General features: G+C 55.3%; 2 protein-coding genes across 2 annotated transcripts; one reads left to right on the top strand and one right to left on the bottom strand.

Moving 5' to 3' along the window:
* Positions 1-1213: 1213 nt before the first annotated feature.
* TLCD2 (TLC domain containing 2) lies at positions 1214-6182 on the bottom strand. Its single transcript, XM_041422852.1, is given in 6 exon segments — positions 1214-2621; positions 4306-4388; positions 4869-4951; positions 5314-5621; positions 5732-5914; positions 5916-6182. Coding segments are annotated over 6 exon segments (1326 nt in total). The 3' UTR covers positions 1214-2219.
* A 6757-nt stretch (positions 6183-12939) lies between these two features.
* LOC121345716 (apoptosis-inducing factor 3-like) lies at positions 12940-18880 on the top strand. The gene is made up of 18 exons (XM_041422851.1): positions 12940-12987; positions 13047-13191; positions 13273-13382; positions 13781-13825; positions 13917-13998; positions 14136-14248; positions 14645-14731; positions 14899-14990; positions 15181-15311; positions 15845-15960; positions 16354-16425; positions 16768-16831; positions 17244-17320; positions 17400-17517; positions 17633-17731; positions 18116-18191; positions 18610-18714; positions 18838-18880. The coding sequence occupies exons 1-18, from the start codon at positions 12940-12942 to the stop codon at positions 18878-18880; spliced, it is 1623 nt and encodes a 540-aa protein (XP_041278785.1).
* The last annotated feature ends 1008 nt before the right edge of the window (positions 18881-19888 follow it).

The following is a 19888-nucleotide window of genomic DNA, read 5'->3' as shown; positions in this document are numbered from 1 at the left end:
CCCCCAGCAAGGGGCCACTCACCTCGTTGCGCTCTTCCTGCCTCTCTCCAGGAGCGCCCCCCAACCCTCAGTGCTTGCCCAGCAGCTGTGAAAAGGTGAGGTCCAGCTCGCTGTGGGTGGGTTCAATGTGTTGTCAGGGCCGCTCAGCAGCCGGGCTGGCTCTTGCCTTAGGGTTTTGCCAGGGCGGGGGCTCCCATGGGAACAGGGCTTTGTTCTGGAGGGATATTGGATGGGGCTGGAGCGGGGGTGATTGGGTGGCAGGCCGGGGTGTTGCTCCCCAACAATTCGCTGATGGAGATGCTCCTTGAAACCCTGTGGTCCCCTATACGGTGGAAATAGAGAGGTGAGTCCTTCCAAAACGTTTCAAGCCAAGGCTGTGGCACTTCCTATGGGGATAGACAAGCACAGGGCATCCCCAGGTCTGCCCTCGGTGACCTGCAAAGCCCCTGCTTATCCCACCTTAGCCGTGTGGGAAAACCACGGCGGATTAAGAGGAGCCCAGAGCAGGCTGCCCTGGCCCCAGCCCCACGTGCCTGGGGTGCAGGACATCCACGTGACAGCAGGAATGTGGGGACACAATCCAGGCCTTGAGAAACACCCCGGGCGTGGGCAGAGGCAGCGCTTTTAGCAGATGCAGAGGCTGTGCCAAGGGCAAGGATCAGTGCAGCAGCTCCTGGAAAATTTGGAATTTTATGCAATACGTGGGTCAAACCAAAGAGAAAGCCCTGGGTGACAGTTCTGCTCCAGCTGGGGGCTGTGAGGGGCACACAGGCACCTCAGCACTGCCTGAGGTGACAAATCCAAACCTGGAGTATTGTGCCCAGCACCTGGAAGCTTCCCTGCTCTCCACAAATAGAAATGTAAGCAGCTTTGGCCAGGCATTGTCTCCAGCCTCACACTGCCCATGGATCACTCGTCTTTCCCTGCCCAGCAGGAATGTGTCCCCATCCTCAGAACACGTGCCACCCTCTCCGAGCAGTGCCTGCTCTTCAAACCAAGGGAGAGGTTTTGTGTTAAAGCTTATTTGTTACACAAAGGAAAGGTGACTGAGCCGTGGATTCCTCCAGACTGGTTCACGTAACTCCAAGTGGGATGATCCTGTTATATACACAGTGCTGGGCTGCTGGGGAGCAGTCCAGTGTGAGAATCAGTGAGGAAAAGGAAATGTGGAGTGGAAGAACATTTAAAAACCTTCATCTTCCTCCTCAGAAAGGACAGGGGTGGGACAAAAAACCCCAACAAGAGAGGTAGAGTGTGCCAGTGCACAGTGTATTTTCACTCCATGGCAGGGAGACATGGGGTAAGGACTGTGCCCAGCAGTGACACCCCCAGACTGGGCTGGCATGCTGAGTCCTTTTGTCCCCTCTCAGTCCTTTCCCCTCAAGCCACTTCATTTGCAGCCATTTATTAAAAGCTCGTGTTAGTAAGAGCCTTTGCTGCCGGGTGAGAGCGTTACCCCGGGCTCTGCAGCACCACCTGGCATTCCTAACAGATTCCTGAATCCTAAAAAGTGCCTGAAAACCCCTCATCTGTGGGAAGTGACCATCACACAGCATCCTCTCGCCAGCCACTCACGCTCTCCCACGCTCATTTATGGGCACTTAAATTATTCTGGGAGAAAACAACGTGGAAAAAGCTCCAGTTGTCAGGAGAGGTTGGGGCTGCCCCCGACCTGCACCCCACAGTGCCCACCCAGCCAGGTCTCAGCCTGGACAATCTCGGGGAGGCTCATCAGTGCAGGCTTTGGTTTTCACTGACATCTCCTGGAAGGCAAAGCCTTGGAGCCTGTCTTGCTGGTGGTGTTCTACAGAGATGCCACAGAGCACTCGGTGTCCCGTGGCTGATGGGACCCTGGGGGCTGCAGCAGCACAGGGGCTGGAAACACCCTGTGGTGTCGGGATGTCTGGAAGAGCAGTGGGGAAACAGTGCTGCCCTGCCCCCTTCTCATCTCAGTGGCGCCTCGGGGAGCTGTGAGAGCTGTCGAGGCTTCTCTCAGCACCTCCCAGCTGTCCAACCACATCATCCAAAAGTGTTTGGGGAGCAGAGCCACAGTGCCTGGTCCACGAGCACCTCTCTGCTGTGCAGGGCCCAGGATCTTGAGCCACAAGCAAAGCCTGGATGCTCCGTTAGTGCAGCCCCTCCTTTCAAGGTACCGAAAGAGCCACGTTCACCCTCCGGTGCTCCACGGGCTTGGAGCTGCCCCCGTCGCAGGGGAGGAGCTATTCCTCCTTCTCCCGCCGCTCCTCCTCCTCCCGCCGCTCCTCCTTCTCCCGCCTGGGTTTGAGGAAGTCGCTCCGCAGCAGGCGGTAGAAGAGGATGATGTTCATGGGCGTCATGATTGCCATGCCCACCGTGCCCACGGCGTAGGTGGCCGGGGGCACGTTCTGGCGATTGAGGAAGAGCCAGCGGGCCATCCAGGCCAGCGTGGCGATGCGGAACACCACGTAGGTGCCCAGGTTGACGAGGCTGTTGAGGCGGTAGCAGGTGGTGTGCACCAGGTTGGCCATGAGCAGGATCTGCCGCAGGTGCAGGAAGATGGAGTTGATCTCCACCAGTAAAGCCACGAGGGCAAAGCCGACGTACTGGTGGAGCAGCACGGCAATTCCAAAGCAGATGATCACCTGGGGAGGAGGGAGAAAGAGGGGCTCAGCCCAGGGGCTGGTCGCTCCCAGCTGCTGCAAGCTAGAACCCCTTGGGCACAGCAAGGAGTAGAGGTGGAAAGGATCATCACAGCAGTGCCATCCCTGCGGCGTTGCAGCCTCTGGCACCTCCTCACCATTGCATGAAACCTGAGTGGGTTTTTTTGTTCCAGTGGGAAGAGAAGGAAACAGCTCTTTGAGCCCCAGGTTGGCTGAGGAGACAAAGCAGTCTGACCTACCCTGCTGTTGTGGCCTGGAGAATGCAGCCAGTTGTGGCCCAGCAGGTTTTTCCACACCCAGTGAATGGACAGGAAGACTGTAGCCCAGGGCTACGGCTGCTGCTGGCTCAGGGATTGTCCCCAGGACAGGCACCCTGCAGGGATTAGGTGGCTTTGGTGTATCACAGAGCCCCCTGAAGCACCCCAGGCTGTTTGGGACAGGATTCCTGCCCCTCACCCTCCCTGCCAGGCAGGGGGACAGGCTCTGCCTGCCCACGCTTCAGCACACTCGGTCCTTTCTTTGCTTTATGCCATTAGTGCTGTTCTCTGTATGGGCTCTCTAATGAGATTATCTGCTCCGTTAAATCACTGTCTTGGCTTGAATTAGCTCTATTGTGCAGATGAACTTTTGGCTCACCAGCAGCAGCCAGCAGAGCCCCAGGGCTCACTGACAGAGCAGGTCTGACTACCCCTCTCATCCCAGGTGAGTCCAGCACTGTCCCTGTCCCCCTCCCCAGGCCCTGCACACCCCTGAGCCTCCCCTGAACCCTGCAGCGTCTCCACTGCCCAGCTCCAGGCTGTGCCACCCCCTGCCCTGCAGCACCCACAGTCTCAGCATCACAGAATTGTTTGGGTTGGGAAAAACACTCTGGCACCTGGACAGCAGAGGTGATCAGAGAGAAACCCACACAGGGCACAGCAAGACAGGCAGAGGGCACTGGAGTGGGGGTCCTGCAGCACAGCTGCTCCAGCCACACCAGCCCAGGTGGGTGAAAGCACCCCGGGGAGGGGAGGGGGATGGAGGGGATGTGCAGCCCTTGCTGGCAGGTGCTCAGGAGGGCAAGAGCCACAGGAGGTGAGCTGCTCACCTGTGCCAGAGGGGACACCGGGGTCACTGCTGCCAGTGACACTTGTGGATCAGCCCATACTCTGTACACATGTTTTTTCCTACCCTATTGGGACACACAAGACAGGTGATGGACTTTGGACGTGATTAGCATAAGATATTTGATAATCAGGATGCCTTGGCAAGAACAAACAGAGCTGAAAATTAAATCGGACTGAAAAGAAAATGACATCAAATTCTGCAAGCAAGAGATGTTGTAAAATGTGTAAGTTTGTTTATGTGATGATGAACCCAATCACTGTAGTAAAAACTTACTAGCCTTTCAAGAATAGTATATAAGCATATGTAGTTCACAATAAATTTGGATTCTGACCAGCTCTCAGTCTCATCATCACCAATACCACCCCATTTTTAGGTGCCTTTCTGGACACCTTCTAAGAGTACAGATTCTGCAGGACCAAGAGGAGCTCCAGGCCCTGCTGTCTGGGCTCCTCTCCCCAGGAAATAAAATCAGACTTTGTAGCAGGCAGCAAACCCCCTCACAAACAGCAGGAGCCCCCATCCCCAGGCTCCCTGGTGGTACCTGTGCCAGTGCACTCACCACAGAGTGATGAAAGAGCAGCTCCCAGGACTGATGAAGTTTCTGATTGCACAACATGTCCACAAAGTCTTCAATGAAATAGCCTGGGATTGGGGAGGCCATGAACAACAAGGGGGTCAGGAAGGGCTGTGCCAACAAATCCCCCCTGCCCCAGTGGGCTCTGCACCTGAGTGGGCCGGGCAGCCCCCCGGGAAGTGCTGGTTACATCTGTGTGCTGGGGAGCCACACACAGCAAAAGGAAACTGGGGTGCTTTGTGTCCTTCTTGCACTCACTGTAGGATGTGCTCCCAGGAAGAGGCACCGACTGACTCCTCCAACCCCATGTGGGCACTTTTGGGATGCCCCGAGCCCCGGCTCCCTCCGAGGGCAGCCCGGTGCCCAGTACCTCCTGGCTGCGGCTGCCGTGGGACAGAAAGGAGCCACTGTCCTTTGCCAAGAATAGGGCGATTGTTTGAGGTGCCTGAGACATCGCGACATGGCTCGAGGGGCTGGTGTCAGGCACCGCCGAGCCCGTGAAGACCCCCGGGGGACGGAACAGGGGACAGGCCATCGCCACACCTCACCTACAGACACGGCCACCAGGCTGTGCGCCCCGGGCGGGTGTGTGCCCACCAGGTCGTTGGACATCTCGGGGTGGAGGTAGAACCTGACGGGAGAGAGGCTGTGAGTGTCGGGCAGTGCCTCCGGTTCCCCATTCCCCTGCCGGTGTCCTCAGTACCCACCTGGTGCTGCCGACCCTCCCCGGAGACCTGTTGCACCCACAGCCACCCCTCTCCTCCTGTTTTCCCTGGAGTCTCCCCATTCCTGGTCCTTCGGTCCTTCCTCCCTCTCTCAGTGCCCTCATTCTGCAGCTCCTCACACTCCCCAGGGTCCCCAACACCCCCATCTCCTTTAGCACCCCGTGGCCGCAGGTCCCCGTCGGGCTCCCTCGACGTCCCCATTCCCTCCCAGAGTCCCGGTCCCGCCGGGCAGCCCGGTGTCCCCGCGGGGCCCCGCGGTGCCGCTCACCCGGCCAGCGCCCCGCCGCCGCTGAGCACGCTGTGCGCCAGCGATGTCCAGATGTTGCGCCACTTCCAGCGGTTGCGCCGGGCCGAGGGCGGCGGCGGCACCAGCCGCTCCAGCCCCCGGTTCAGCAGGCGGAAAGCGGCGAAGGAACCGGCCACCACCAGCAGCCCCGGGCTGAAAGCCATGGGCGTCCACCGGCCCGCCGGGCTCCCATGGGACCGGTCTCGCTGCCTGCCGGGCTCCGCCTCGCCCAGCCCCGGGGCCCGCCCTGGGCACCGGCACCGCCCCGCCGGTACCGCCCTGCCCGGCCGCTACGCGCATCGCCCGGGCGGGGCACAGCCGGCATCACCCCGGGGGAAGGGCCGGGACTGCCCCGGGGCTGGCGCTGGCAGCTCCCGCATCCTCCCGCGCAGGGCAGCGCTCCCCGTCGGGCCGTGGGAAGCGGGGAGCGGGAGAATGGGAGCTGAGCCCCCGGGATGTACCCGCCTTCCCCGGCACCGCACGGCAGAAGCGGCGACAGCCCGGAGCGGGCTGAGAGCGTGGCACGGAGCGGGGGACGCGTGTCCCGTCGCTGTGCGGGAACTGGGGGCGCTTCCCTCGTCCCCCGAAGTCTCCTCTTCCACCTTGGTGGCATCTGGTGGCCGAACGCCTCTCCCGTGAGGTGCTGCGGCCGGTGGTCCTTCACCCCAAAGCCTGCCCGGCAGGTGATGCCCGGCACTGTTTCCTTGGGCAGGGACTTCTCCAAGCCGCTCACCCCGGGTCAGGACCCCCCGACCACACCACAGCACCGGGGCTGATCGCACATCAAGCACGGAAAAAGACCTGATTGCTTTGCCTAAAACTGCTCTGCCCACAGCACTGTTATCCCGCATCCCCCTGTCCCATGTCTGGTCCCGACAGGAGCTCCCCCATGTCTGGGATACCCCAGCTCCTCTGTCTGGAGGTTGTGGAAAGTCACAATCCCGTAGCCACAATTTTAGTTCTACCGTACAACTACGCTGCTTTTCCAGCTTCCCGTAATTTGATCGCTCCCTTGTTGCCTTTTGATGTCTCCAGCAGAAGCTGCTGCACAGCCCTCGCTTCCCCTTCTGCCGCCGGGCTGAGTCACCGTGTACACACCGATTAATGTCAAACTCCACCTCTGCTTTGAGGTATTAATTTTGGATGAAATCTTCCACTTCCTCTTGGCTGAAACAGAAGCGTGTGGAGCCTGAGCTCTTAGTTGCTGTCCTGGCTTTGGGGTGATGGACACAAAAACATCAAACACACACTGATGAAAGGGAGGCTGAGTGATTAAATCAAATTGGGAGGCGGGTGAGGTTCTTTTCCAACCTAAACGATTCTGTGTTTCTGTGATGGTCCCAACTGGTAGAAAGGCATCTGTTCATGCTGCACAAATTTGCTTAAAAGCCAGGCAAGACAATGTACTTTCATAACAGTTACGTGGCAGGGAGACAGTGCCTGAAGTAATAGGCAGCCCTGAGTGCTCAGGGGATTTTAAATAATCTCGTGTATTAGGAGTGCAAGGATCACACGGGCTAATCTGTTACTGAGAAGACCAAATGCAAAGACATTTTTGTTCAGCATAAGATGTGCTGAGGAAAGAGAGACATGCCTTGGAGACGTGCTGGGCTGCTCAGGGCACTGAGGAGAAAAAATCATTTAACAATTAATTGAGTATAAAATTGCACAGAGCCGGTTTCCGAATGAGAAGTCGTCTGCGGTGGTTTAGCCTCAAAAAAATCTTGACTGCCCTTTTCCCTGGTGACAACTCATCCCTTCACCTTCCTGCAGAGAATATCCCAGACTGTGTAATGCCTGCAGGTCCAGCCCTGTTTCCCCAGGGGCTCCTCCATTTGTGTTTATCCTAAAGATGAACATTCAGGGCTCGGGGACAGGAATAGTTAAAATATTTCTGGAGGCTGGAGAGCTTTTACCTACCACTTCTGCATGGGAGGAATTTAAGCCGTGATTAATTGAGCCTCTGGTTCAAGGACTTTGATCCCATTGCTAGAGCACTACCAACAGTTACATATAAACTGCTTTTTGTGTCATTTTAGCCCAGATTTTATTTAATTTTACTTCCCATTGAGCCGTAGTTTCTTAGAACCCCGGTTCCAGCCTTTTTCTTCCTCTGCAGCAATGGCATTAACCGGGGGCGGTTTTGGAACTGCAGACATCCAAGCCCAGTTACAAACAAGTCCCCTGACACCAGATCAGGCCAAAAATTCAACCACACGCCACAGGCTCGGGGGCCAGGCTTGTCCCAAAAGAACCCGAAGGGAAGAGCAGGGACGGGAACTCCCGGGCGCAGCTGCCACAAGAGGTCCCTGCACGCCCGCTGGAGAGCCGGGAGCCGATCCGATGGCATTCCTCATTCCCACCTTATTTGGAGATACTGCCTTTTTCACCCAGATTTCCAGAAGTTTTCCGACTGTCCCCAAACGACCTGATTTTCTGCGGGGGTGCAGCTCAGGCCGGTGCCGGGCGGCTGCCGGTGCCTGCTCCCTGCGGGGCTGGGGGCTCCTGGCAGACACAGCAAGGACGTGCCCAGGTCATCCCATCATCCACGGCTCCACAGCTAATCCCATAGTGGGGGCTTCCCAGCAGCAATCGGGGTGTAAATCGAGGGTACAGAATTTAATTCAACAGCTAGACAATCTTTTTTGTCTCCCTTTCCCAGGCTGGGGTTTCTCTGCTGAGAGATACAACCCATTTTCCACAGTGAAAAACTGGCAGTTTAGTGATAATCCACCACAGGAATTCTGCCGGCTGAGCTCTACCCCTCCAGATGCTCCCCAACTGCTCCTGGGTGGCGTTTTGGGGTGTGCTTTTGCACTTCCACCATCCCTTACTTAAGGAGGAGCCCACTCTTCTCCAGATTCCACGGAGGACTCGCTGGAGCCAACAGATGTGGGAGCCAGGCACAAGTCATGCTCCTTCTTGCAGAGCTTCCCTCCCTTAATCTGCCTCTCTGCATCCAGGGAGTCACAAAACCCATCTGCTCACCTAATGCCAGACCTGGCTCACACCTGGAGTAATCTGAGGAGTCCAAGAGCTCAAAACAAATCAAGCAGTTTGGCTTCCAAACTTTAATTAGCTGTTGTCTCCATCCCTCTCTAAACTGTGTCACCACTCTGTCTGCTTAGGCCATAAGAAGTCAGATGATGTAGGAATGCTTTATATATCCACATCTCCATCCAGGGAGTCTGGAACTCCACACTTCTGAAAGGATCTACTGTGAAAAATGCAGGTTCTGCATGGCAAAGCATTGCAGAGGCAGCTGTGGAGAGAGCTGAAATCAATTCAAACTGGAGCAGCCACCCCTTCCAGCCAGGAACACCTTCCTGATGTGGAAGCTGGATATTCTCCAGGTAGAACTTGCTGTGGACATGGAAGAAAGGGATTTCAGTCTCTGTGAGTGTGGTGAGCAGCTCCAGAATTTAAGGCAAGAAATGCAAAGTGTCAAAAGTCAGCACTTTAGCCCTGACCTCAGGACTTGAACTCATCTGGCAGAGGAAATCACCTGTGCTTGCACCACAGCCTGCCCCAGGCAAATCTGGGTTTACCCTGCCCAGGGCTGCAAGATCTCACTCCTGAGGGAAGGGCTTTCCTTGCACCCACAGGGTTTGAGCAGCACTGCGGGTGTTCTGCTGCCAGGCTGCTCATCCTTCCTGAGGTCATCCCTGGAATGCAATGTCTCCTGGGAGCTTCACAGGACCAGCACCTTCTGGTGCCAGATACCAGCAGCAAAATGGGCACAGCAGCTGCCTTCTGCAGCCTGGCATGTGGGAATATTCCCAAACCACCCAGGCAGAGCCTGCTTTGATAAATGACCCCAGGGCAGGTTGATCTGGACGCTCTTCTTCTTCTGGCTTTCCTTTTTCCCAGAGCTGGAAAGATTTTTTTTCCCCTCAGGACTTGGCACAAGGGGCTTGTTGGAGAAACCTGTGTTGCCAGCAGAGTGTCCCTAAGGATGCTGCAGGCTCAGCTCTCTCCAGGGCTGTGCTGGACCAGCTGTCAAGGACCAGTGGCACAGAGGATGTGCTCTCTCCTCACTCCAGCTGCACAGGTATGCCATGGGATGAACAAAATTCCATTGGCTTCCAAATCCCCTTCAAGTTCAGCAGCATGGGCAGCTCTGCTCTGCTTTCTGCAGCTGCCATGCCCCAAACGTTTTGACTTTCTGAACTGTTTTTGTGCTGTTATTAGTCAGGTTACAGGTTCCTTCTTTCCTTCCCCAGTGCTCACTGTGAAGTGGTGCCAGGTGTCTGCCAGGCCTGTATCCCATCCCTCACCATCACCAGACATGAATGCTTAGGAAGAAAATGTGAAACATCACATATAATTATTCTTACCCTGTAAGCAAATTCATTCCCACTAAATATTTCCTTTTCCCTGTCTTCTTCCCTTGTGGGATAAACAATTTTTCCCCTGTTTAATTCACCAGTCTCAAGCTTAAGTAATTTTTGATGAATATGTATGTGCTTCATGATTACATCATGATGCATTTACCACTATTTTTTTTTTTTTTTTTCATTTCAGACAGGTTAGGAATGAATCCTCCAAGGTGGAAGCACATCCCAACCCCCACACCCAGCTCAGCATCACACCCTCCGAGCCCACTCAATCCCTCCTGTTTTACAAATACCAGCACAGGAGCTTCCCCCCTGCATCTTCTGCTGCTGCTGGCTCCACAGCTTGGAGCAGGTTAGGTTCCCTCCTGAATTCTCTCGTTATTAATATCACAAACCAAGCTGTTCTGAGAGCAGTGCCCCATTAATCACTCCGGCTCTGCTGCAGGTTTCACCTCGCTTCCTCTTCCTGCAGCTGAGCAGTTTGACTCTGTGGGTGCTGCTTGTTAAAATCAGTGGGTCTGGTTGAGCAGGGAAGGACACTGAGCTGGGTGAGCTGGCAAAAAGGTGGGAAAAAGATGAATCCACACAGCCATGGCACGAAAAAATGTGCTACTCCAGCTGGTGGTGGTGAGAGCTTGAAGGCAGGAAAGTTACACCCCTTAAATGCTTGCCTCTATACTCGGGTTTTCTGGAGGGCCAGCAGCACTGGGGAGGCACAGCAGAAGTGAAGGTGTCTAACAAAACCCAAGGTCGGCTCAGCAGCTCGTGTGAGTCAGCACCAACGTGGGTGGCAGATCTGCTCTGTCTGATGCCTGCCTGGGCTCTCCTTGTGGTTGAGGGCACCACTTCCTTGTCCTCTCTTCCTTCCTATGTTTAATCCTGACTTGTGCTACAAGCAAAGGTCTAAAACCTTCTGAGTAACCACCTGTGGTTTACCTGAAAAGGGCCAGAAGATGTTTACAGAGCATCTTCCTGAAAATCTGCCTCCAATCCCATCCCAGTCCCTCGAGGGCATATTGTGCATTCCTGACACACACTAACACCCCTGCAGCCAGCCCCCAGCTTCTCCCTGACACCCAAAGCCCTTTTCCACCTTGTATCCTTTGTCTACCACCTTTTTAATATCCATTCTGTCATCTTTGCCTCTGTGAGGGGTTTTGTTTTGCCCTTTCCAAAAGCCTTTCCTGGGCGCTCGGCTGCATCCAGCAGCCCCCAGCAGCCCAACCTGCTGCTCAGCCCTGCAGTGCAAACATCCCTGCACAGGACCAAGCTCCACCTGCCTCATCCCAAAGCTGCACACCTCTGTGCCTGCCCCTTTGCCCGTTCACTGCAGATTTCCATCCCTGAGCAGACGTTTTTCCAGCGATTTCTGCTGAGTCAGAGAAGGCTCGGCGAGGGCTGCTGCTGCTCCACGTGGGAACGCGCTTCTGGGGAATAATTACACAGAGTTTAAATACGGACATTTGGCAGACAAATTGCTTCACATTCAGGCTCCTGGCCAGGAGGGCAGAGCCCAGAAGCTGCTCACTGGTGCTGTGAGAAAATCCCTCATTCCTGTGGCCATGGTGGGTGTGCAGAGCCCGTGGGCCAGGATTGCCGGGACCCTGCTCACGGCTCGGAGGGTCCCATGGATTGAACTGCTTCCCAAATCATCCATCCTGCACTGCTCCAGCATCCTGCACCTGCCTTCTTCTCCGGGTGATACCCACCAGAGGATTTTTATCCCCCCTGCTGCAGGATTTGGGAACGTGCTGCTGGCAGGGAGCTGATCCCTGCGGATCTCCTGTTCTGCAAGGGAGATGATGGAAGCACGCTGCTGGTAACTTTTCCCCCCTTAATTTTTGAGGCATATTTTAAGTTGTGAAACATACTGACTGTGAAATAGAGATAAGAACAAGAGGAGACACAAACAGTGTAGGTGTTACTCCCAGTTTTTTGCAACTCCCACTTTGTTGTAAAAATAGCCCAGCAAGCAGCACCCTGCTCCCAGCCATCCTTCACGGACCTGGGGATGATGGGATGGTGTGCCTGGACATCAGAAGCAGAGCTGGGATGTAAGGCACATGCAGAGTTGCTGGAAACTTCACAGTCCTTAAAACTAATGGAGAAAAATCCTACAAAAAAAATCAAATTAAAGAATTTTAAGTGTTGTGAAAATACATAACAAGTAGCAATATCATTCCAAAGTGCTGCAAAAATACCTTGTGTTGTTGAGCTGGAGTGCTTTCCACCAGGAAAAGGGGCAGTGGGAAGGAACCATGGGATATCACTGAACCCCCCTTGAGTTTCTGGTCACACTGCCCATGACACACCCCATCTTTACACCACACCTGTGCCATAATTCCTATGTGCCCTCAATTCTTTTGCAATTCTAAACCCCAGCAAAATACCTTTAATTAGGCCCAGGCCAGTTGCAGAAATCAGATAACACTGCCTGGCTGGCTCTGCTTCCAGGAGCTGCATCTCCTGAGGGATGGGAGCGTTGTGCAACTCAGGGAGAGCATCACCAGCCGTGGGCTGGCAGCTGTGCTGAGACACCAGGGTGTCACCTCACAGGAGAAAGTCGCAGGCAGCAGCAGTGGTGGCTCTCTGAGCTGGGGGACAGGTTCCTGACCCCCCCTGGCAGGACCAGGTGAGTACCCAGCCGTGCTTCTCCCAAAGAACCTGGGACTGGGGGAGCGGTGCAGGGGGGGTTTGCAGGAGAAAGTCACCACCCTGCACCAAAACCTGCCTTTGATGACCTTCCCCTGCTCCATTTCTTGCTTTTTTCCCTCCAAAACAGAGAGGGAGATTTCTAATCAGCCTGTCAGTGACTGCTGAGGCACAGAGAGCACTAAGGACCAAGGGAGTTGGCTGTTTTCTAGCCCAGGAGGTATTTTGGGCAGGGATTAGTTCTTTCATGGCAATTACCATGAGTAACATCTCTGCAAAATTGTTGGAGAGGCTTTGGAGAGGCTGAAGCATCTCTTTAGACCCAATTTGAGGGAGACATGGGCTATGGCAGCAGCAGCTCCCCATAAATAATTGCATTTGTTTACGAGAGCCATTATCACATCTGCTCACTCCCCCTGCGCTGCAGCTGAGTTTAATGAGACACGGGGCTGGAAATGAGAAGTGTGTTAATTCAGAGGAGAAAAGGGCAGAGGAATGGGTGTTGGGGTTGGACAGAAAGTTAAAAAAGAGGTGTTTTCCACCAGCTGAAGGTCATTTTGGTGCTTCATCAGAAATCTGGGGCCCTTTGGGTGCCTGCCAGTGGCCAGCTCCCAGCAGCATGGACAGCGGTGACACCATCACCGAGGAGGTCTGCAGGGAGGACGATGTTGGGGATGGACAGTGAGTGCCTGGTGGGGTTTAGGTGGGGATTTGGGTGGGGTTTAGGTGCTTCTGTGCCCACCTCTGCACCTCTCCCCCAGGCTCCTGGAGGTGACGGTGGCCGGGTGCCCAGTGCTGCTGGTGAGGAACAGGAGGGAATTCCGAGCTCTCAGCAGCAAATGTCCCCACTACGGTGCCCCGCTGAGCAAAGGTAAGCCCAGCTTGGGGCAGGGGGACAGAACCACCTTGGGGAGGGTGGTTCTGACTGCCCAGCCCGGGGGGTCTCTTGCAGGGGTGTTGAGAGGGGAGAGGCTGCGCTGCCCCTGGCATGGGGCCTGCTTTAACATCAGGACTGGAGACATTGAGGAATACCCTGCTCTGGACTGTCTCTCCTGTTTTAAGGTGACTCCTTGCCCTCCCAGCTGGGTGGTCTCACATTGATTCTCTCTCTCAAGCCCCCTGCCCTGACCACAGCTCTGTCACTCAGAGCTTCAACACAAGGGATGATTTTGGGATTATGTAACTCCCTGCCCTAAAGCTCCTTTCAGTCAAAGGTGATGCCACAGATCCTAGTAGTCCTCAGAGCCAGCACAAGTGCTTTTGGAAAGAAAAAGAGGATTTACAGCTCTTCCTCAGTGCTCTTAGGATGAGGAGAAAAGCTCATGAGCTCCTCAGCATCATGTGACATCCAAGATCAGAGGCAGAGGCAGATGGCACACTGGACCAGGATCTCCCAGGAGAGCTCCTACCACGACCTCATGGATGCAGCACTTAAAAAACCTCTCCTTTCCCTCCTTCAGGTAACAGTGGAAGATGGAAAGGTGTTCATTACAGCAAAAAAGAAGGTACTGACCTTACCTGCTGTCACTGAGCACAGGCAGTGCCTTGGGCTGAGTGTGACTTGAGCATTTTGCTTTTTTTTTTTTGTTTTTGCAGGACCTGGAAAGCAGCCTGAGGGTGAAGGACACAAGCAGGAGGTGCCTCCTCAACAAGAACACGATGCTGCTGCTGGGGGGAGGTCAGCGAAGGGACGTGAGCCCTGCTCCCTCCACACACACTGGAGCTGCCTCTCTCCTCTCCAGGGAGGGCTGACCTGCTCCTCCTCCTCCTCCTCCTCAGTGAGGTGTCAGGAGGCTGAGATGAGATCTCTTGCAGGTGTGGCTGCCCTGGTGTGTGCAGAGACGCTTCGCCAGGAGGGGTTCACTGGCAGGATCATCCTGGCCACCAACGAGAAACACGTTCCCTACGACAAGTCCAAGCTGAGCAAGGTCTGTGTGTGACAAGGGCAGGGCTGTGCCTGGCACCACGTGTGGCACAGGCCACACTCAGGGCCAGGAGCAATGGAGGGAGCAAAGCAGGAGTGCTGAGGCATCCAGAAGCAATAGGGGTATCATTTCCAGGAAAACTTGTTTTTCCTCCTAGAAAATACCTGATCAGAGTCAACATGAGCTGATGTTTTTATCTCCTTTTGTTGAGCTTTTCCCACGGAAGTTTGATGGTTTTTCTGAGGAGGGCACAAGGTGATGGGGATGGGGCAGTGTGGGGAGCTGTGATTCACCAGTGTAAAATTCACATCTTTTCCAAACTGACTCCACAAGGAACACTTCAGGAGAATTGCTGCCTCTAAGAAATGCCTCATTTCACATTTTTTGTTGTGTTTCCAGGAAATGAACTTGAAAGCTGAGGATGTCTACCTAAGGAAACCTGAATTCCTCGAGGCTCGGGGCATAGAGTTCTGGACAGAGAAAGAGGTACCAGAGCAGCTGAGCTCAGCCCTCAGTGGGGAGGGTGTAACACCGACCTGTGCATCCAGGGATGGACCTGTGGGAAGTGGGAGAGAGGATCCCAGCTCCCCTCATCTCCCCTGAGCGCCCAGCAGCAGAGGAAGCCGTCTGATGCGTGCCCCCTCCTCCTGCAGGCAGTGTCAGTGGATTTCCAGGAGCAGAAGGTTCATTTCATGGATGGGTCCTCTCAGGAGTACCACCAGCTGCTGATTGCAACAGGCAGCCAGTGAGTGCACAAAGCGTTTGCCACACACAGGGCTTTAGGCAGGACAGCACTGGGATGTGGAGGTGGGGGCAGGAGATGAGATGGAAGGGCAGAAAGGAATGACACAGAGGTGTTTGTGGGTTTGTGCTCCCTTCTCATTCTTTCTGTTTTGTTCATACCATGAAATGCACCTGGAGTCTCTCTCTTCCAGCTCTGGTGTCCTCAAAGTGCCAGGTGCAGACCTGCAGAACATATGCACACTCCAAACCCCTGAAGAGTCCAGCAAGATCTTGGAGCTGGCAACTGGGAAGAATCTGGTGGTTGTAGGAGCTTCATTCATAGGTACCAGGCTGGAGTGGGTGTCAAACCCCCAGTGGGAGCCTCCAAAGCCCTTCTCTTGTGAGTGCACATTAACTGCAGGCCCTCAGGGAAGGGATGTTCCTTTCCTACCCGGCTGGGATCCTCCCTGGAGCTGCTGGGGGTGTGTGTTACACAGCACACACTCATTCTTTCCTCTGATAGCCAGAAACTTGGAGAGCTGTAAACAATTGCTACACATGGACAGAGGGAAATGTGCCTTCTGAAAAGGTCACTGTCCTCCAGAGGAGCTGGATTCCCCAGAAGCATTGGGAAAGCAAGGGGCTAAGGCACAGAAAGGGAGTTTTTTGGACATAACTAGGAGCTATTCTTTGCATCCCCTAACATCCAGGAGAACAAAGGATGGGGAGAGCTAAATACCTGAGCCCAGAAATGCATAGCAAAGCAGTTCAGCACTGGCAGCACATCAGATCTGCTCTCTGCAAGGGGAGAAGGTTTCCAAGGGTGCAGGTTGATGCTTGCAGCAGCCTTACCTCGGGCATGCCTCTTCCTTGCAGGAATGGAGGTGGCTGCCTTCCTCTCAGACAAGGCTGGAAGCATCTCAGTGGTGGAAAGAGAGGAGTTCCCTTTCCAGCACGCCCTGGGTCCTCAGGTTGGAGGTGTTGCCATGAAGGTGAGCAGAACCTGGGGTTGATTTCCAGCGTGGAGAACACATGATATCCAAGCAGCCCCGGGATCCACATCAGCCCAGGAAACCTCGCCCCTGTGCTGAGTCATGACTCTGCATGCCCAGCCTCTGCCCTCACCCACGAGCTCTGCACACACGGCTGGTCCCAGTCTTCCCCCCACAACATCAATGCTTCACCCCAAAGCCACCTCACACACCAGTCCTGACCAGCACTGCAGAGAAAAGCCAGGCTTTGTGTCCCTGCAGCAGCCAGGGACACAGATGGAATCTCCCTGCAGCCTGGAGCAGCAGCAGAGCTGCCTGCCTGGCTTTTGGCTGGCTACAGCTGTTTTTATAGCCTGGAATTTCCTAGTGAATACTCAAACCAGTCCTTTTCAGATGCTGCAAAATAAAGGGGTGAAGTTCCACATGAAAACAGAACTGTGTGAGCTGAAAGGAAAGGATGGAAAGGTCAGTCATGCCTTTGTGATCCCTGAACTGCTAATTTTAGGGGAAAAAAGCCCAAGTTGAGCTATAACCCAGTGCCTGCACCAGGCTTTCCTCTCCCATGTCTGGACCCTCCCTTCCTTTTCACTGAGCACAGCTCTGGGCTCAAAGGGCACCACTAAATGTTCCTCTCCTAGGGACAACAGCGTGATTTTCTTTTACATTCCCAGCAACACACATTAGTTGGACAAGGTGATCCAAACCTGGGGAAGAAAAAAAGACAGCAAAGAGCAAAGCAGCAGGGAGGCTGTGGGAATTAGGACAGAGGTTTTAACTCTTTATTGAGGACCTTTCCTTCTCTCCTAGGTCACAGAGGCTGTCCTTGCCAACGGAAAGAAGCTCCCTGCAGATGTGGTGGTGGTGGGAATAGGTAAGAGACCCCAGCTGGGACAGGGAGGCAGATTTGGGAATGGGGAGAACATCCAGCAAGCCCAGGGCACAACAGCTCACTTCCAGGATGCCATTCCCTGCTGTTATCTTTCCCACTCTGCTCTCATCCAGCCCTTCCCCTTGGCCCCAAGCCCCTGGAGAGGTCAGCAGCCCATGAGCACACACGGGCAGGAGGAGAGGAGCTGCTGGCACTCTCGCTGTGCCTTTGGCTCCTGCTGAGCTCCACAGGTCCCTGCTGTGTCCTGGGCCCCGGCGTGGCTGCCCCTGCCCTGGCTCAGCCCCAGCCCAGGCACAGGTCACTGCTCCAAGCAGGAGCAGGAACTGTGAGGCCAAATTTCCTCCCTGTCCCTGCAGAGCTTCTCTGCAGCTCGTCCCTGCTGCTCTCCCCTCAGGGTCCACCCCCAACTCGGCATTTCTGAAGGGCACCTCCCTTGCCAGGGATGACAAAGGTGCCATCCTGGTCGATCTGGTGAGTGCCAGCTGAGCATCCCGGCTCACACCCCATCCCTTCCCTCCAATCACTGCACTAATTGCCTTTTGCTCGTTAGCACATGCAAACCAACATCCCCAAGGTCTTCGCTGCGGGGGACGTGGTCACCTTCCCAGTGGCTCTGCTGGGTGGGGACAGGTCCAGCATCCAGCACCAACAAGTGGCTGAGGCCCATGGTGAGGGACACGTCACCTCAGGGAGGGGAACGGCACAGCAGGGACAGCAGGAGACACGGGGAAGCAATTGTTAAGGAGCTGCAGGAGGAATATTCAGTGTGTTGGCTCCTGCCAGGTCACTGTGCTGCTCTGAACATGCTGAGGAGAGGGGAGGAGCTGCACACTGTTCCTTACTTCTGGACCACAATGCTTGGGAAAAGCATCCGCTACGCAGGTAGGGAGGGCAGGGAGGGGAGAGAGGAATTCCCTCCACCAGCAGGGTCTGGGGCTGTAAACACACCTGGCTGCAGAGGTCACCTGAAGCAGCTCAGGCTCTGGACTGCCTGCCATGGTGAGTTTGAGCCCTGGGGCTGGAGTTCACCCAGAGCTCTGCTTCCTTGCTGATCTACAGTGGGTTAGAGGTCACAGAGGAAGAACTTCCCTCTCCAGACCAAGGAGAGGCTCAAAGTCAGTTCTGCTTCTCAGTGCAGGGCCTTGATGTCTGCTCCCCAGCCCCGTCCCCGCCCCAGGCACTGTCCCCTCTGTCCCCAGCACTGGCTCTGAGGTGGGATGGTGCAAGTTGCTGTGCCAGGGCTCCTGAGCAGGCTCTGTCCCACAGGCTGTGGGAAGGGATACACAGACACTGTTGTGAAGGGCAGCCTGGAGCAACAGAAATTCCTGATCTTTTACATCAGGTGAGTGAATCCATGGCCAGCCCTGGGAACAGGGCACAGCCCTCTGTCTTACAGCTGCAGGGATCCCACAGAGGCTCCACATCCCCTGGCTGGGCACTAAAGGCAGCTGCTGGGTGCTGAACCAGAGAAAACCAAAGCAGGGCAGGGAAGGAGGAGAGAATGAACTCAAACGATGACACCAGCTGGGCAGAGAGCCTGGGACACATCTCTGCCTCTGCCCCACTGCTGCCAGGCTCAGTGCCCAGCTCCCAGCAGTGCCAAGCAATCTGCCACGAGTCCCTGTGCACCCTGCAGCAGCAGCCACCCTGCCCTGAGCCCTCTGGAGCACAGCTGCTCCCTGGCCACTGTGCCACGGGGACGCTGCTGTGCTGAGCTCTGTACACTGAGGAGACCCACACTCTTCCTCTTTCTGTGCCAGGGATGGCTGTGTGACTGCAGCTGCCAGCCTGAACTGTGACCCCATGGTGTCTCTGATTGCAGAAGTTTTGTACTTGGGGAAACAAATCTCCAAAGAAGAAGCAGAGTAAGTGACATCCTGGCCAAGCTGTGGGTGGCTCTGTGCTGTTCCCCATGTCAGCAGAGCCCACTGAGAGACACAAAACCAAAAGGAGTCCCTGCAAATCCCCAACCCACCTCTTGTTTTCAGGGCCTGCGACATCGGCAACATCCCCTCGCTGGCACAAAGCTGAGTGTGGTGCGTGCCCCTTGCCAGGGGCTCAAAACCAAGTGTCAACAGCTCCACATCCTCCCAGCCTGGAGCAATAAAACCATCAGCAAAGCTGAACCCAGCACCTGCATTCTGTGTTTGCAGACAGCCCTTGGCTGTCCACTTGTGCTGGGCAAAGCTCAGCAGAGCTGGTGTTCTGTGTGCTGGCTGAGAGGAGGATGCCCATGGCCTGGGGCTCAGCTGAGGCTCTGAGCTGCCAGCAGCCACCACACAGGCACAGATGCAGCAGCCAGAGACACAGCAGCTCCTCCTGCTCCTTCCCTGTCGGCAGGGAGCTCTCATTTAGCACACCGGTCACGCTGACCTTCCCCTTTGCAAAAACACATTTTCCCAGCAAGGGGAGCTGTGACTGAGACAAGCTGCTCTCCCAGCAGGGAACGAGGTGGGCTGTGTGCAGGAACTTGCACAGGATACCCTGCCCCTAAGGACAGAGGGATGCCACCCAGCCCCTGAACCAGCAGCACCTGCTGGCAGTGTCACTGCTGTCTGCAATGTCACACCAGCCGCTGCACAAGCGGCCAGCCTCTGGCAGAGAAATCCCAGATCCAGCCCTTCCTGCTGTGTCCCTGCGTGCTGGATGCTTGGAGGAGGTGGCCAGATGCTAGAGGAAAGAGTTAGTGGATTTTTTGCATAGCAAGGCTGTGCTTTCTACAGGAAACCTTGCACTTACTCACCAGTCACATGGGGCTGTGCAGGAGGAAGGGTCAGTCCCAGGAGCTGGGCAAGTTCCCACAGGAACACTGAGTGAGAGCCCAAAGCCCCCCTGGTTTGGCATGAAGTGCAGGAGCAGCTGAGACACTGCAGTGCTGCTTTTGTGATAAACACCCAAACCTGTCCTCTGGCACCTCACGCGTGAATTTCACCTGAAATACAATGTTTTACATTTCCTGACATCACAGGTTTAGTGCTTCTGCTCTGCAGGAGCCACATTACACCCAGGAAAGAGCCGGGTTTCAGCAGCACAGGCTGT

This window comes from Onychostruthus taczanowskii, unplaced genomic scaffold (genome assembly GCF_017590055.1).
Source record: "Onychostruthus taczanowskii isolate IOZ18803 unplaced genomic scaffold, ASM1759005v1 scaffold75, whole genome shotgun sequence".
NCBI lineage: Eukaryota > Metazoa > Chordata > Aves > Passeriformes > Passeridae > Onychostruthus > Onychostruthus taczanowskii.
This window is presented reverse-complemented; position numbering and strand designations above follow the sequence as displayed.